At 40.0% G+C, this 19,126-nt stretch overlaps 1 protein-coding gene across 7 annotated transcripts in view; it reads right to left on the reverse strand.

Annotated features, from left to right (window-relative positions):
* ATP8B4 (ATPase phospholipid transporting 8B4 (putative)) overlaps positions 1 to 19,126 on the reverse strand; it is a 256,643-nt gene that overhangs the window by 209,002 nt on the left and 28,515 nt on the right. For 6 of the 7 annotated variants that reach the window (XM_067746383.1, XM_067746444.1, XM_067746423.1 and 3 more), the window contains one exon: positions 10,020 to 10,078. The exons of the other annotated variant lie outside the window; for it this stretch is intronic. In XM_067746383.1, the coding sequence (XP_067602484.1) occupies positions 10,020 to 10,078 (59 nt within the window). The remainder of the gene's footprint in view (positions 1 to 10,019; positions 10,079 to 19,126) is intronic. 7 annotated transcript variants of the gene reach the window in all.

Below are 19,126 nucleotides of genomic sequence, written 5' to 3' on the forward strand. Positions count from 1 at the left end.
TGCCAAAGAAAGATAGGCTCTAGCATAAATATAGATTTTTCACATTTTTTAGCATAACATCTTTGTGCAGTTCATTAACTTTTCCATATCAGAGAGTGAGGGAGAAGAAAAGAAATCAAACATTCCTTTAGCTTATTTTCTCATCTAGAGAAGTCTGAGCAGTGCTTTCTCTGCCAGACATTATGAAGTCCAGCCCATTTGTGCTCCTAAACTCACAAATGTCTTGCTTACAACAATGGCGTTTTTGTGGCATTTGGCCTACAAGAGTGTTTAAAACATTGCAGCACAGGACTTTGTGGTTTGCAAGAATCATAGAAACATGACTTGGAAAGGAATCTTCAAAGTTCAATTATTCATTCCATCCTTCTGCTTCCATATAAAAGTTATCTAAACCAGCAGTATAATAGATTTAATATTTTTTAAAAGGCTCTCTGCTTTTTAAGATAGAGAGCAATAATATAGCATAATTAAACAAAAATTGGGTTGGCAGCCAGGACAAGGACAGTTAATTATAGAAATTGGAAACTAGTTAAGGCAACAAGACATAATTATTAATGGCCCAATGGCAACCTGTTGGGAGGTATGATACGGCACATGACTCTGTCCTCAACTGTGTTGTGCTCAATATTTTAATTAAGAGCTTATATTGGTCATTCTTAACCTGGTTGCTCATTAGAACCACATGGGGAGACTTTTTTTTTAATACCAATGCCTGGACTCCACCCCCCAGAGCCTCTATTTTGATTGGCCCATTGGTTTAGAATTCAGTGAAGATGCAGAAGACATGTTGGTAAGTCCACACATGGCACAGCAGAGTAAGGCCTGTTCTGTGACAAGCAAGATGCAGAGATAAATGTGGCACAGTCCTGATCATTAATAATGAAAGTGAGATTAATAGGAGATTAATAGGAGTCAACAATCACCAGAAAGCCAGAGCAATCTTGGGCTGCATTAATAATCCTTCTACTTCAAGCTGATCAAATAACTTTTGGAATATTGCTTGACTTTGGAGCAACACACTTTAAGAAATGATAGCAGAGCTGAAGCTCTTTGAAAAGAAAGGGAATTGGAGATGATTGTTCTGGAGACTAGTCTACTCAGTGAGCCAAACATCAGAAGGGTTGTCACATGAAATAGGAGACACACTTGCTCTGCTTTGGCCTCAGAAGAAAAACTAACCCAATGGCTAATAAAGCAAAAGAAGATCAATTTGGATCAAATGATGGACAAACTGTCTAATGATCAAAACTATGCAAAGACAGAAAAGGCCCTTTTCAGAAGTGGTATGTTTTCCTCCTCTAGAGGGATACAAACACAGACTGGATATGTCATCACTAAAAATTCTGTGGAGAGAAGTTGATGGAAAAGCTTTAAAGGATAATTCTATGCTGAGATTCTATGATGAACTTCAGCTAACTTCCTTACTGTACCAGTCAGGCTTTCCCATTTGTATAAAACAACTCCTCTTCCATGCACTTTTGGGCTATTGGGAAAGAATGATGTCACCACCTGCAGCATATCTAGATTGTACCTGGACAGCCACATCTATTGAGGTGACCTTGATTCACAGCAAACTTTACAACCAAAGAGCACATGTAAAACCCAGAACAACTAGGGCTGCTAGAGATGTCAAATCAGGGTATCAGCAAGTAGAAATTTAGATCACCGATCTAGATATAAGAATCTGATTGCTGTTCTGTGCTTCAAAGAAAAGTCTCTCACCATTCAAGCCAGAACATTCTTACCCGTTCTTATAACTACAACCCTTCCTACATGCACATAAACATGCAACACACATTTATATATATGGCCCCTAATCAACTCCTAGCATCATTTTTAAATTACCTCCAGATTTAACTTTAATGCCTAAATAGTTTACTTTTGTAAGACACTGCATATAGAAAGTCAGATATAAAATTCAACAGTAACCTGAGCACAGGTTTTATAATAGTAGACATGAATTTGAGACTACATTGTTAACACAAATGATTTGATTAATCTTTCCACTACAGAACATAAAATGTGAGAGTTACTATCTTTTAATAATATGAATCATAGAAACAAACTAACTGGTCCAGTAAAGAAAATTACAAAACAGGGTTAAAAACCTTGATACCGTTGGGGTTGTGGTTTTTCCGTTAAGCTCTCAACTGTTACTGAACTTGTCCAATGTTATCCACGTGATTGATTTATGGATTACTTTCATAAACCATTTGCCAACAAAGGAAATGGCAGTTGTAGTTCTTGCTTCACACAGAAGGTTACTTTCCTTCCTGCTCCATCTTTACATTTCTCAGTCTTAGTTTCAATCTGTCCCACCACAGTGAGGCTACAGCAGAGCTCCAAAATTCTAACACCAAAATTAGCTTATCTTAACTCTTTTAATTCCAATTACACATTGTTTGGAAACTTTTAAATTTTATATCATTGCAATGAATAAAGTAAAAGTTAAATAAACCTAATCTACGTGGCTTTACTTGAAACTTACTTCACAGAGCAGATGGAATGGAACTAGTTTATGAAGATGCTTAAATTATCTCAAGCCTGGAATAGGTAAATGACAAACACTTCAGAGTTTTAGAGCTTAACTGTATTTTTTAATTACCTTAATTTGCCATTTTAGAACGTTTAGGAATAGGAATTCAGAGGCTAAAACAAAAGATTAAAACAGATCAACCAAATTAAGGAAACAAAAAAATCAGACAAATGCTTAGCCAAAGAATAACACTATTTAAATAAATCAGATGTTAAAAAGATAAAACATTTATACTTTTAAAGTCCTGAATCCAGAATGAAAATGAATTTGAGAGATGTCCAAAAATTATCTTTTCTCTTCAAGTAATTATTTATAAAGAAAGATAAAAACCTCTGTCATGTAGAACGTAGAATAATTTATACAGATATTAACAGCACACAAAACAGAAGACATTTCAATGTTTGCTAAAAAGCCATTGCTACTATAGTAACGCTGCAATACAAACAAAACATGCAACAACCAACAACCAGAAACCGATAACAAATGCAAGTTACTGGCACTTTCCACAACTAATTCCAGCTTGGTCACAGAGTTTGTCATCATCTGTACTCTTTGGTTGGTACAGAAATTGCTTTGATTATCAGGCTTCTTGGTGAGGAGCTACAGCATGTTGGCAGTGCAACTATGCTGGTCATGAAAAAAAGAAAGAGAAATCCAAATTTTCCATCGGGCCAAGGATTAAAGCAGGACTAGGATGTGTCCCAGCATGTGGATATCCCAGAGTCTCCCAAAGAAAATGTTTAGAGTTTTACCTTCCCACAGGCTTTTTGTACTTGGATAGTCAAAATGTCAGAAAATTGATTCAAAAATGCTTCACTTCATTTCAATGAGCCTGAAAGCTTAAATACTATTTCTCTTTTTTTACTGCAAATTATTAATTAAGGGAGCTATACCCCACTCCCTTCTTTTTTTGCATGTTTTTTCCCCTGCCCTCTGACTTCCAAACCCCGGACTTTTAAAAAAAATTTAAACTGCTTTCTTCAGGTCCTCCAACTGCTTCCTTCTGACTTAAAGATGTTTTGCCTTAGCTCATGAGCGCCTAGCATCAGATATGGTTTCCTGCCTCCTGTTCCCTGAGGGGCTCCACCCTGCACCCCACCCCATCCCAGCTTTCGTCTCATCCTTTCTCTGCTTTCCTCAGCTCTCCACTGCTTCTTGGGCTCCCTCCCTCCCCCTTTAACTGTGGGGGAGTTTCTACCGCCACACCTTTCAGCCGCCTGCCTTCAGTTCTATTTTTTCTCCTAGCGTTAAGCACCTCCTTCCAATGGATATCCCTAATCTACAACTCTAACCCCACCCAAGTTACATTCCATATTAACCTGGGCATTTCAATTTGGATATCGAATCTATTTAATCCCAAGTGCTAATAACATCCTTTTTCACTCTGTTGACTACTCAGCTCCTGAGAGCCTATTACCTCATATTCAAATTCTTTTTTTAAACAGTCAGGTCTCACCTACCTGAACTATCGTTTCCCATGACACACCCTAATTCCCATGAATTAGGTTGGACTTCGGGACTTTGCTCCTGTCTCTGTTCCTAACATTGGTGGTACAAATAAACAAACGAGGCTCGAATCATTTCCCTTTTCCTCTGGTGACACTTCCTCAAATACTTCACTCACCCTTCACTCCCCTAACACTTACAGGCCGCATCACACAAGTAAAATTTAGCATTACCTTTTCAGTACTACCTACTGTCAAATTCGTTCTTATGTCCTGGTCTTCTCTTCTGGAGTAGATTATACATTCTCCTTGAAGGTGGAAAGTAAAATTTATACCTGCTTTTTTAATAACCCCGGTATCACTCAACACATTGCCAGCCTAAGCAATAGGGACTTCTAGCATGCAGTTTGGGGCCCACCTAAATATACCCTGCCCATCCCAGTTTCCTCATGTGTTTCTACTCCTTTGAGCTTCACATTCTTTTTGTTCATGGCCTCAAAACCTCTTTTGAAAGTGATTAAGTCAACAAACACACATGTTACTAGGCATAGAGCATATTGAATTTTAAAAATCATTTCTATTAAAAAAAAAGGGACTAGGACTCATCAATTCACCCACGCACACAGGAATACAGGTTTTACTGTTGTGCCAGTCTGGTCTCAGAGAAACACAGACACATCATTACAATGTGGGTCTATAGAGGTCCAGTGACTGTCTAAGCTCACACACCCAGAATGATGGTGGGCCATAATTTTTTACTCTACTCAAACCACTGATTCTGAGTTAAAAGAGAAGAGACTGTGGAAACATAGAAAGCCCCATTTAAGTGGGTGGGAGGGACGTGGAAGGGGCTCATGCTGAAGGGCATCTTGGTGGCATCATTGTAACACTGACTGCTAAGAATCAGCCATATCGCCACATTGAATGAACACTTTTTGGAAAACCCAAATGGTCATTGTTCTACCCATCACAAAAATCATAAGAGCAACAAGAGCTCCATCCAATAACCATAATATCAAGCCATCTCAAGATTCAAGGAATAAATTAAGGTGTTTGAATCACAGTTTTTGGATGGAAAGCTCTCTTTAAAAGCATCCAAAACTACTTGGTTAAATTTTCACCAACTTATATAAGCCTGTACACTTCCTGAAATAGGATCAATAATTCAGCTCAGGAAAATGCCCTTTAGAAACTTCCCATCTATATTCATGCATGAAATACATTCAGACAGAAGTTGTTAAGCGTTCACGTTTACTGAACTTTCTGAGTTTGAGGCAGGATAAGTTTCTCAGCACTCAGACAAGTTCATCCCCCTTCTCAAATTCTGTTAGAGTTCAAGAGAATTGAATGGGGGTAGGGTATGCCTGTGCTGATGTGAGACATAAAAATAACAGGAGCCAGTGGGAACCGATGTTTTCCAACATTTCTTTATTTTTTAATAAAGTTGGAAAATAGCTATAATTAATCCAACACTTTTTCTGACATTTTTTGACATTGACACATTTTAATACAACTGTTTTCAGTACTTCTACCATTCACTCTGAACTTCTTTTAATAGGGATCATGAGTGGCTGTCTGGCTCGCTCTCACGTTTTTCTAACATTATTAACATATTTTAATACAACAACTGTTCTCATTACTTCTATTATTCATTCCTATCATTAACCAAGAAAACTTTGAACTCCTTTCTAATGAGAATAATAATTCTAGCATTCAGCTCACTCTTCCTTCACTCTCCAATCTCACTTTGTGTTACATATCTTGGCAGTCTGAAATCCCACTTGTTTTATGTTTTCCACCTTCCAGTTTTCACAATATCATGTGTCATTTCCCAATTAATTTCACTTAGAATCATTAACCTTGTCTTTTGTGTTCTAAACCCTTTATCTTTTAAAAGCACTTTTGATCATTTTTTAAGCCTGTGCTATGTCCTATAAAGTGCTTTGAAGCTTAAGGGTCTGTTGATAAATTAATGTCCTCTAGGTATTGAAATATCTTCCTTCAACCTTCAAAGAGAAAAGTTTGCCAGTCTTTGTGTTTGTGGAAATCATACCAGTTATCTGAGCTTTGTGTAAATTTTTCTCCCAAGTTCTCATCTACAAACGCTAAGGGTAAGATTTAAGGTCATTCTTAGCCTCACATTTGTAAAATTTTATATCTCCTTTATCTGCCTTTGTCCTCTGAGTATAAAAACTTTACCAGCAGGTATGTAAGAGAAGGAGAGGAGGTTCAGAGGATTTGTTTGGGGTTTTTTTGTTGTTGTTGCAGTTTGTCTTTCAAGATTGGTCAAAAGAACAGCAGGGTATCATGGAAACAAAACAGGCTTTGAATCTGGCCAGTCTAAATTAGAATTCTACCTATTAGCAGTGTGACCTCAGACAAGTTACTAAATGGAACTCCACCTCAACTCTCTGGGTTTTGTGGAAGATTAGGTATATGTGTAAAGTACCTGGTACACAGCTAGACTCACAGCTGTAAGAATGGGAACCATTATCCAGCTGTGTGACCTTGAGTAAATCACTTAAGAGAGATCTCTGTGTATCAATGTATTCCTATACAAAAGTGAGATAAGTAAAGTGCTCTCTTCATAGAGTTATGAGATTAAATTAGTTTAATATAATACAGTGCTTAGAACCCTGCCTTTCAGATGGTAAGCACTATATATGCGTAAGCTACTATTATTATTATAACTAACTTTGTTATTATCATCACTGTTAACCATCTATCTGTCAATATCCACACTGAGAGTGTCAGAAATATTTCCTGAACTCATCAAATGCTTTGCACAGAGTAGGTAATCAATAAGTATCTCATCAAATCATTATCATTGCCATATTGCTTATTCGGCAGGTGCAGGGGGCTGTTCTCTACAACCACAGTTGTTTACACTGTTAATCTTCTTGCCTTAGGTGCATTTGTATCTCTGCTATTGCATTCCCTGCATAATTCATCAGCAACTTCCACACCTTCACTATCACAGATATGCTAACTTTTCAGCATGATATCTGCTGCAAAAAGTTTACAACTTTAGTCAACTTCTCAGTATCTTCCGAACATTATTTTCACTGATATCTTACTTTATCCAGTACTTTATAGGGAATCTAAAATTTATCGTGCATACTTGCCCACAGCCATGTTAGGTTAAAGAAAAAATCCATATAAAAAGTTTAGCATAGAGCCTGGTATATAGTAAGCATCTAATACATATTAGCTAGTCTTACTATTATCAAATATTTATATAAATTATTTCATTTAACCCTTTGGCAGATAATCCTATAAGGAAAATTCCCCATTTCACAGGTAAAATTAATGATATGCAGAAAAGTAAATAAATCAAGATCACAAGTTAGCAAACGAGAAAGAGAAAAGATTCAAACTGTGGTCTATCTTATCCCCAAACACTCTTTCCACTACATTTGAGGAAACGTCACCATTTCTCCTTTCATCTTTTTTATAATTTTCAGTTTATTCCCATCTCCTCTTCAGCCTTACGGGGGAAGACTACTTCATCAATTATTATAAGCATTCGTGCTGAGATCTGTTGGGGTTTCTTCAAATCCATTTCCATTTGCAGTAATACCCTTTAAACTAGGCAAGACTGAACAAAAGACCCGTGGGTTCTGCCTTTCTTAAAAGGATAGTCCACATAGGACGTGCTCAAAAATCCTTAAAAATCAGATAGATATAAATTCAAATCCCACCTCTGTAAAGACTAGCTCATAGAGTCATTGTGTGTTACTCTACTTCAGTCTGTTCAGTAACTCTATGAAATAGGTACTTTTAATATCCCCAATTTGTATCTGAATAGGCTGGGGCTGAGAAGGGTTCCACAGCTCACTGTCTGGCCAGACATCCTGTTGGGAGTTCCCAAATCAACACACCACCAGCCAAGTCTAGTGGGGACCCTTGCTCATTCTAGGAGGGCCTGGCTCATACCCTCTGAGCCACGGTAGGGGTCATTAGACCTGAGATACGCATGCCCCTCTCTGCTCTGCACCTTCCCTTTCTCAACTTTTGCTGTCATTCTTGGTTTTGCCAGCCCATAATGGGTTTTGGTTTTTTCCTTAGTATGTTTTAACTCCGAGACAAAGCTGCCTTATTCCGTCCGCTGTAGCTGCAGAATATTGTTCCACTGCCTTGTCATTGTTAGGAAGCCCAACAGAAAACCCAGCCCCAGCTACACACCTGTGTGCTTTTGTTCAATATCATGCAAGCTCAAGAGAAAACCATCTCTGTATCCTTGGCATGTTATTATTAAAAGAAAAATCAAAAGCAAATGTGGCAAATGGTTAACATCTATTTAACCTGGGTGGTAGGCACACAGGTGTCATATTATTCCCTGTACTTTCCTCTAAGTTTGAAATATGTCATAAATTAAGTAAAAATAACTATAAATATAAAAGACTGTATCATCTTACAAAATGCAGACAAAATATGGCTTTCCTTATCTAGTTACTACTCACAGAATGAAAATACCTCTTACACATTGGAAAATAAGGATAAAGCCAAGTACGTAAATGTATAATTACCCAGTAGTAGATTACTTATTACTGGGTTTTTGCCCCCAAGGTCTTAAAATATAGACATCTACTCCTCTGATTTAGGGTTTGGTGGTCAAGGCTTTCAAGGGTCATCCTCTAGAGTTAAAGAACTAGTGGTAGAATGGATAGAAAGGCATGGGGCCAAGTCTGGTGATGACCAGAAGGGCTAAATGACCAGCGGTCAGGAGGCTCCACAGAGTGGCATTAATCACTATGGAGAAGGTAGTCCCCCGCCCCCCAACCCCTGGCAACAAAGCATATTCATCAACCTCCTGCGAGGGATTCTTCTCTCAAGGACAGATTTACTTGAACCAAGCTCACAAGACTGATGAATAAAATCAGGGTGCCAATATATTACTTTAATGAGAAATCTGTCATAGAGGCAGTGTGCTGACTCCCTGTAGAGACACTTACATTGAACATCAAATTATAATCACAAGTTTATGTGATTATCACAGTATGAGAAAAGAGGGGTTGTTAGCTACCTCTACTGGTATCAAGCTATAATAGCCCAATGTAGCCTTCCACATGTATGGAAAAACACTGCCAACAGAAACTAAATACTAAAAATAAGCCATTGGCCAAAATTCTCTCTCCTCTAGCCAGTTCCTAGATGGAGACTGCCAAAGTTTACCCCATGACACTTACATTTCTATGCTTTTATAGTCATCAAACCCCTCTGTGAATTGAGACTTTCTTTCATTAATGTGCTGGTATACTCAATCACAGCAGGTCTTCTAGGCCACATGTCACCCACAGCATCAATTCTACCAGTTCTCTTTCTTAGAACTTATTTAAAAAACTTCATGTAGCAGCTTAGGTTGAGTCAAGGAAAGATGAGGAGATTTTTATGAGGGCCCATGAAATAATTCACAAAGTGCTCACCAGAGTATCCCAAGTTTCTAGACTAGTGCCAGTCACTTAGGAGGCTCTCAATAAATATTTCTTATGTGAATGAAGAAAACTCTCATTAAAAAAAAAAGTAGTTCAGTACAAGCTTAAAGATCACACATTTTAACTAATCATTCTCACTGCTCACTTGATAGATACAATCATTCAGGTCTAGGAACTTTCTCCTACATGCACTTTTCCACATTCAGCCTCAGTTGCTTTGAGAAAATCCCCAAATGTTATTCATCATCCATCAGCCACTATTACCACTTCTATCACCAAGTACTACCATGGAGGCCTGCTTTCACAGTATTCTTACATTATTTGAGTGCCCAATGGGCACCAAGATGAATTAAGCATAAATTCTTGAGAAAGAAGGTACTTCATCTTATTCCCATACCAATATGAATACCAACCACTCAGCGCAGAATAGAAATAAATGTATAAACATTACTAAAATCTGAATTTATGGAAACATATGGCACCTTGCTGTTAAAATGGACCAACAAAGTTTTTAGTGAAATCAAAGTTCTAGAAGGCAAGAATCCTACTATCCTTAAGATCAGACCTACCCCAGCATGTGTGTGCTATGAGTGTTTTACTCACTGTGTACTGGTACTTCTCATTATATTCACGGTCATTGGCTTTTACTATCCGTTCCACTTCTAAAGAGAGAGAAATCAGGTATGAAATTAAATTTTCAACCAAAAGAAACATACAACTCTTTAAACTAATATCGAATAGGTTACTTTGATTGTCATCAAGGTTATAAGAATTCTTTCTTTTGAAATTTGAAGGGCATTGGTTTTTTTCCAGCCTAAATGTTGGAACGTGTATTGGAAAATTCCAAAATGGAAAGCTGAAATGTTTTTCATTGTCTTTCTGATGCCAGCCATAAAGCAAAACAGTATGTGTCTCCAATTTCTATATCCCTTCAACTCCACTTTCTGTTAACTTCAAGTAGTTCCTAAAAAAGAAGGAGCTGCTAAAAGTCAAATGCCACACTGGAAAGGAATCTTTTTTTGTTTTTGTTTTTGTTTTTTTGCTTCAGAGTTACAAGATATAACATAGCCAAACAAAACCATACTGAAGTGGCCCGTGAGGTCACTGGCCTTATAGCCACGGAGCCAAAGATGATATTTCTAAACAACCCATGCATATTGAGAGGAACTTTACAGTATCAGGGGACTGAGACCTACCCTTGGCTGGAAGTGGCCAAAAAAATAAAATCTCTTCTGAAAGCAAATGTAGAGTCTCGGTCCAAGGTAGCAACTTAGGAAGATCCTGAACTCACCTCCTCCTATGGACATACTGAATGTACAGATATATCTGGAACAATTTCCTCAGGCCAAAACCTAGAAACTGGCTAAGAGACCCCTTCACATTGGGCAAACGAGAGGGAAACCAATCAAAGCAGGTAGGAAACGCTGAGACACAATCTCACTATAAACCCCACCCTCAGACCAAGTGGGAGGCAACTCAAAACCCAGAGCTTCAACCCGAGGACCAAAGGGTTCAGACCCCACATCGGGCACCCCCACTTTTCAGACAGGTGCCTGAGAGACAGCCTCCAAGGCATCTGCTTTGAAGACCAGGGGGGCAGGGCTGTGGCAAACTGAGGAAGAGCTCTTAAAGTGCCCTCAGGCAGACTCATCCCAGGGCCCAGCACAGAAGCAGCCCTTTGAAAAGCACCAGAAAAAGACTCACTAATTTTAAAGCATTGGTCTAAAAGGCACGGACCTCTGGGATACTCTCCAGGGATGGTTGCTGGTGGGTACCATCTCCCTGATCTCCCTCTGCCTTGCTAATGCGGACGGGCACCATCTTTTTTATTTCCTCCTTTACTCTTTTTCCCCCTTGTCTTTTTTTTCTTATTTTTCTTTTCTTTTCCTTTTTTTTTTTAATTTTTATTTTCCACTGGGTGCCGTCTTCGCACTCCCCCTCTGCCACACTGCAGAGCCCCAGGATCTCCTGGAGGGGAGCATCAACACACACCTGGTGCCCCAGTTTTTACATCTGATCCTGGTTTTCACAGCTGCCACCCAGGGAACACTTCTTGAGTGCCTGACTCTGAAGCCCATGGGCTTATGTTTCTGGATCCCATGGGACTGTAACAATCAAAGATTCTATTCTTGGCAGACTACCACCCCCAGGACACTGCACAGACAGCTGACTGAAACACATTCTCAGTCTTTCTGAGAAAGAGGCCCGTTTGCCCGTCCAAAAGCTTTGGCCTGTGGGGCAGGCGCCTGGTTTGGTACTCTTACAGGGGACTATGGAGAGGCTCTCGGGGAATGGAGGCCAATGGACACAATCTTTGTGCTCTCTCTCTGCCTCGCTCCAGCTCACCAGGATCTTCCAGAAAGGAGCTTATACCCTTCTCTGGTGCCCCAATTTTTCTGGCTACTGCCAGGGGACACTTCTATATCACCTGAAAGCAAGTACAAATAACAAAACCATAGGACAACAAACCCAAAGATTATCATAGTGCAGAAATTAAAATTTGTAGAGGGCAGGAAGAGACAATGCCCCAGAAAACACCAGCAGAGCATGTTTTTGTAGTAAGGGTAGCACGTTCTTGCCCCATGTTTACTTAATCCAGAGTTGGCAAAAGGGTAACGGTGGAGTAATGAAAGCTATGGAAGGAAGATCAGTCAAGTAACCAACAGACAGCAATGTTGGACTCTCCTAGTAAATAACCTGACCATCTCAACCTGGGAGTCCCTTAATCCCACAGTTCCCCACCTGGGTAAGTGACAGATTGTAAAAAGTATAGGCATGTGGTAAGAGTCTGACTTTAGAGAAGGTACATACAACCACAGAGATAAAGGAGACTGGAGAGTGGAAAGTAGGGATGAGGAAAGAAAGAGCAAGAGAAAAGCAAAGAGAAGGAGAGCTGGAAGTAGAAGGAAGATGAGAAAGAAGACGGAGATGAACAGGGAAAGAAGGGAGATAGGAGAATATCTTACCACCTGCTCCCTGTATACCAGGCACCACGAGTTATAAGAACTGATTCCCTTTTCCCAAAATTCCAGGAGGAATCTAAGTGTCTCTACAGTCCCTGTGGCTCAGCTTTCAAGTACGAAGTTCACCTCTGAGGACTGCTCCTGACAAATGACACCCTGTCTTTGGTTATGGTTGGGCTCCTACTATTTGTAGAGTGTTTATTTGTTTGATATCCACCTACATGGCTTCCTTCTTTACCATCTAATAAAGTCAGTTCCCTGTGTATAACTCTGAAATTGAGAACCCACCAGGAAGCAACCTTTCAACCAACCATCCCCTGAAAGAAAGATTTCAAAGTCTGACTATAAAAGCATCATCCTCTCTCATCATTCCCCAACAAAGAGCAAAAATATCAAAGCCCAAAATGGAATTTTGGAGGCTGAGAGACTTAAAAGCTTAGAAAGATAGATGATTTGTTTATTCATCCCCACCTTAACCCAGGCATAGTGAAACTGCCGACAGGAAAACAGTGGATATTACTTGGGGTTGGTGGGGGGGGCGGGTCTCTTCTGCATGGCGAAGGCTAACCTGGCCCACTGGCCTCCTGCATGTAATTTACAGATTAACTTTAGCTTAAATCAAAAATCAGACGTGCTAACTTGTATATTGATGGCTTTAGTTTAGAGCATATACATTCAGATGATGATCATTTTTAAATTTCACATTTATATGAAGCACATCCAAGCACAGAATTCCATAGTTCTGTGTCTAATTTTACTTATTCCAAACACCAGAATCTTGACTCCTGTCCAGTGTCTCCATGTAACCATCCTCCCCAAGGACTGAGAATAGCCCTTTCCCAAAGTGGCCAAAGGAGTAATTTCTGTGCTGGGAAAGTTTGGATCCTCTCCTGGGTATCCACATTGCTCTTATCCCACGAGACCTTGTCAGAGCCAGGAAGTCCTCTCCTCTTTTTCCTTCTAAAATCTTCTTATTAAGACTTCATCTTTGTCTCTATACTTCCATTAAGTATTATCTTTCTGAACTGAGCCTTCATGGATAAATTCTGGGAGAAGATTTTCCATCCCTTCACTAAGCTCTGCAAAATTCTGGCTTTGGGTTTTAAATCCCTACAGTTTTCTGCCTTTAACCTGAATATGCTAGGCCTGAATTGTCTTTGTAGGAATTTACATTCTTCCATGTGCTACAACAGTGCATGAGGGGATATAAACCCCTGTTGGCAATAAGTTACATCCTGCAAGAAGGGGAAGCAGAGCACAAATCCCCCATAAACAACGCCCACTATGGATTGCTCAGAGGTTCAGTGACTTAATGCCCAACATTCTGTAGGCATCCTTCCAGGTGTGAGAGGAAGGAAAGGAAAGTGCTCATCAAGGGATTTACGAGTTAACACAGTAAGCTCATTCCTGCACAACTGGTATCACTAAATGTGTCTGGTTCCAAAAACGAGTAAGTGATACACATGGATGTATAAAATATAGTAAACCAGAGTATGTTTACAGTGGAATAAAAGAACTTCCAGTTCAAGTTAGCATGTCCTTCTACCTCCCTTACCTCTCAGGTCCCACTGAAATGACAGAAAATATTTTTTTAAGAATAAAAACATAACAGTGCTGGAAAATAAGAATGGGGCTATCAGAGGCTCATAAATTTTAAAGAAAGTCTACAAAATAAAACAGAAATCAGATGGGATCAATTTGACCAAAAAAAAAAATAAAAAAAGATAGGAACAATGCTAGCCAAAAGACTTAGAAGAGTTGTTTTCCCAATGGAGCTCCAGAGAAGTTCCAAATTCAGCCAATAAATACAAAGATTGAGAGTGTGTTGTAGATAGGGTGACAGTCCCAGTGATGCCTAATGTCTTGGCAAAATAATTAAAAGTGTCTCAGTTTGGAACATAAATTATCTGATCACCTTAGTTTTGGAGAATTACCAAAATAATTATAATTGAGCCAGTTGGGTCCTCTCACATACCCCTCCCTTACCCACTGAAGAGACTAGGCAATACGCCTAGGGAAGAAACCAAGAGGGGGTGTTCAGGCCTAAGAGAGAAGAAGCTCTGAATCTCCACATCAGCTACAGCAGCCTCGTAAAGCCTGCCTTACTGAGGCAATTGTGGGATTTGCCAGATACCCTGACTAAACCACAATGCTATAGACTGAATGTTTGTGCCCCTCCCAAATTCATATATTGAGACTTAATCCCCAATGTGATGATATTTGAAAGCTTTTGGAAGGTAATTAGGTCATGAGGGTGGAGCCCCAGTGAATGGGATTAGTGTCGTTAAAAAAGAGGCCCGGGGCTTCCCTGGTGGCACAGGGGTTGAGAGTCCGCCTGTCGATGCAGGGGACACGGGCTCGTGCCCCGGTCCGGGAAGGTCCCACATGCCGCGGAGCGGCTGGGCCCGTGAGCCATGGCCGCTGAGCCTGCGCGTCCGGAGCCTGTGCTCCACAACGAGAGAGGCCACAACAGTGAGAGGCCCGCGTACCGCAAAAAGAAAAACAAAAAGAGGCCCCAGAGAGCTCTCTTGCCCCTTTCATTATTTGAAGACACAGAAAGAAGATAACAGTCTATGAACGAGGAAGCAGCCCTCACCAGTCCCCAAATCTGCTGATGCCTTGATCATGGACTTCCCAGCCTCCAGAACCGTGAGAAATAAATTTTTATTGTTTACATGCCACCTAGTCTTTGTACTCTGTTATAGCAAACAGAATGGACTAAGACACACAGAAAAACCTCTCTGTGTGCTGGCTATATCACTGGTCCTCCTATTTAAAGGAGAGGCCTGACAGGGGAAAAGACCTTTGAAACTGAACTAATCCATCTAGTCCTTCATTTGTAAATACAAACCAGCAAACATAAGTCACCAGACATCTAAGAAAAACCAAGAGCACAAAACAGAAGGATCCGAGGGGAAGAGATAATGCTGAAAACAGGTGGGGAAAGGGGGTTGTTTTTCTTTTTAATTCTAATTAGTACCTCAAAGATATTCAAGAAGACATGGACGGCATCCATGAAACAAGAACAAGCTGCTAGGAACAAAGAAAACAGAGAACAAGAGAAAGCTCCTGGAAATTAAAAATATTTAATGCACGAACTGTATAGTAGGAAAGAGAGAATGAAGAATAAGACTTAAGAAATCTCTTAAAATATATAAGAAAATGACAAAAAAGAAATGTGAAAAAAAAAACACTTAGGAGAAAGGAACATAAACAATGGATGGGAGGAAATAATCAAATAAATAGAAGAAAATTTCTCTGCACCAGAGTAAGGCAACTCTTCAAAGCAAAAGGGCCACCAAGTGCCAGTCAGGATGAATGAAAATGGACCTATAGATCTTCATAAAATTTTGATAAAAAACAAAGAGAAAAATATTAAAAACTTCCAGAAGGAAAAAAATGGGTAGCCCCAGAGTCATAAGAATTAGAACATGAAATTTCTCATCAGCAACAAGGATGATAGAAAACACAGGAGTGATGCCTTCCAGTTTTAAGAAAAAAAAGTTTTGAACTTAGAATTCTATACTCAGGCAAATAATCAATCAAGTATGAAAGGGCAATAAAAACATCTTCAGACATGCAAGAGGGTTTACACACAAGATCATCTCCAAAATAATGTAATGTTGTACTCAAGAACGTACAACAGGAAAAATAATGGTTTACGTTTTTAAAGTAAAGTGGAAGAAAATATGGAAGGATGATGATCAGCTAGAGTCCCTAATGCAAATAAAAATGCCTGACATGATGACCTACACACCTGTTCCAGGTGGACCACCAATTCTACAGAAAAAGGGAAGGCCTGTCTATTGCCCTTTACTTCACAGTCTGTAAGGTAAAAATAAACTAATTTCTTTGGGAAAGTAAAATAATGTGTTAGCTGTTGGCTCAAACAATAATTTCTCTAACAACTCCTCATAAAGTAGTCATTGTTTGAGAGAAAGAATATAATATGAGAATTTTAGAGCTGTGTTTTATAACAGGCCTATGGATATCATCTCAAACACAATTCCAAGGGCCCAATGACAGAGTTTCTGTACTCAGTCCCTGCTGAGCTGATAAAGTTCAGAAATGTATTTTAGGATATTTAAAAGAGCAAATGAACTACACGTCCTTCGAGCAATCATCCTAATTATTTCTCTCAACTGCACTTGCGCTAAACACTAAATGACTATAAGCTTGAGATTGAACTTCCTAGAAAATACCTGGAGAGCTGCTATGCTGTGTTGCTAGCTGAGTATAGATGTGTAAGGCAGAAGACCAACGTTTAATAGTGTTAGCATTCTTTTGTGACAGCCGAGGAGCCTACCAAGACACGTGTTTGGATAGGAAGCCATCCTTTACCATTTCAGTGAGCCAAGACAATAGCCATTAGCAGAGGCAAAATTATCTTAGACATTGTTTTTCACCTGCTCCAGAATATAGTAAAAGAGGTCATTAAACCTTCAAAGTTCTGTTTCACACAGGGTGTTGGAAATAGCCTTTACTCCCCAAATCTCGTCAAGGCTAAAATAATTTGATGTCTGCCTCAATCAAATAAAATATCAATGAAGCACTCCTAGAATGCTTATCTTTGAGCCACGTGCTTCCTGTTACATGATCCAAGATAACTAACTGAGGATACCTCACCTATTTTATGAAATGGTTATTTATAAATCGGTTAAATGTTAGGGAACATTTATCAAAAAGAGTAACCTGAGTTTCAGAATATGACCTGGAGGTACTCCCTCCCTCCCTGAAATAATTATCTTATAGGGCTGACAGTTTCTTTGACTTGGTTTCAGACAATGAAACCATATCCATTTATGTATGCATGTATGCTTGTCTTTCCTTTTCGAAGGAGGAGATGCATCTAGAAAAATCCAACAGTGTTATCAGATAACTAAGACATAAGTTTAAAAGGTGGGAGAGGGCTTCCCTGGTGGCGCAGTGGTTGAGAGTCCGCCTGCCGATGCAGGGGGATACGGGTTCGTACCCCGGTCCGGGAAGATCCCACATGCCACGGAGTGGCTGGGCCCGTGAGCCATGGCCGCTGAGCCTGTGCGTCCGGAGCCTGTGCTCCACAACGGGAGAGGCCACAACAGTGAGAGGCCCGCGTACCGCAAAAAAAAAAAAAAAAAAAAAAAAGGTGGGAGAATAAAAGGGCGGGGGGGTGGGGGTTATTCCCTGGTGGGCCAGTGATTAGGACTCCACGCTTCCACTGCAGGGAGCCTAGGTTCAATCCCTTGTCTGGGAACTAAGATCTCTAAAATCCCAGAATCACGTGGCGCAGCCAAAATACAAAACAAAACAAAAAATTTAAAAAGATGGGAGGGACCTAACACTACTCTGCTGGGAATTTTTAATTGCAATCAAGATGCTGTTCTCACGTCACCAAGACTTTTTAGACCCATAAAAATAGGTTTGATGGGGCTTCCCTGGTGGCGCAGCGGTTGAGAGGCCGCCTGCCGATGCCGGGGACACGGGTTCGTGCCCCGGTCCGGGAAGGTCCCACATGCCGCGGAGCAGCTGGGCCCGTGAGCCATGGCCGCTGAGCCTGTGCGTCCGGAGCCTGTGCTCCGCAACGGGAGAGGCCACAACAGTGAGAGGCCCACGTACCGCAAAAAAGATAAAATAGGTTTGATGAAAGAGCCCTCAGAAGAGGCCAGGATCACGAAGCAAGAGGCCCGAGATCTTCCACCAAACGATCTGCGTGAGCACATTTTAACTCAGGACCTCTCCTTACCTATGCTTCCTCTGTAAAATAATGCCACCTGCTGTTGCCATCATTAAGTGAGAAAATGTAGGGAAAGCACTTTATAAACAGAAAAATAGTGGAAGAGTCTTTTTTTAATGAAAAAAAAAAAGCAAATAAGAGGTGAAGAAAAAGGAAATCATCCAAGCTTGGCTAGTCAGTCTTAACATCACTATTACTATTACTGCTGAAGAGGGTCTGAAGTAATTTTCTAAATAGTCTCAGTAGAAATTGACAAATGCCCATTGATTCTATTCTAGGTCCTTAAAGGCAACACCCACTTCCTAATCTGGGCTCTTCTCCCTCATAACAAAATAAATTTTACATTATCCAGCTTCCACTTCCAGGAGACAAGAGAAGACAGGTCACTTACATCTTTTTTGATGAGTTTGTCTCTGAACAATGCATAACACCTTAGGGTTTAAGACTAGTTAGTGAATGCAGCAACTCTGTTAACAAGACCAAGAGTAAAGGGAAGATTTAGGAGGCTTCCACCAGGCCCATGAGTGATCACAGCAACTATGAGCCCACAATTAATGAACACACTGTCTTTCTTCAATTAACTCCAGAGCATTTTGTCCTTTACCAAATGTGGTTTAGGAGACAGCCTCCAGGCAGTTGGCTTTAGCTCCCCAAAATCATGAAATGATGAAGCACCACAGAGAATTTAGGGGTCTCTGTATCTAACCCTGATGGCATGGACTGATATTTCCTTATCAAGGTTGGTCCCAGTCCAGAAGCTGAGGAAGGTCTCAAAACATGGAGAATCATTTGGGGTTTGGGGGTTGTTGGTTTTTTGGGTTGGGTCAGAAATCTCACAAAAATTCCCTCAAGCCAAATCAATAACTTAAGCTTTTTCCCTTCCTAATTTGTCACAATCTGGTCTGTGGTTGGGAGCCAAAGCAATTCATTAAAGACATGAGGAAAGAACAATGAGTAGGGAGAACTTTAAAGAAAAGAGTTCCCCAGCCTTCAAGATTTCCTGATTTGATTCCAAGAGCACATTCTGATACAAT

Source organism: Pseudorca crassidens, chromosome 1, assembly GCF_039906515.1.
Source record: "Pseudorca crassidens isolate mPseCra1 chromosome 1, mPseCra1.hap1, whole genome shotgun sequence".
Classification (NCBI taxonomy): domain Eukaryota; kingdom Metazoa; phylum Chordata; class Mammalia; order Artiodactyla; family Delphinidae; genus Pseudorca; species Pseudorca crassidens.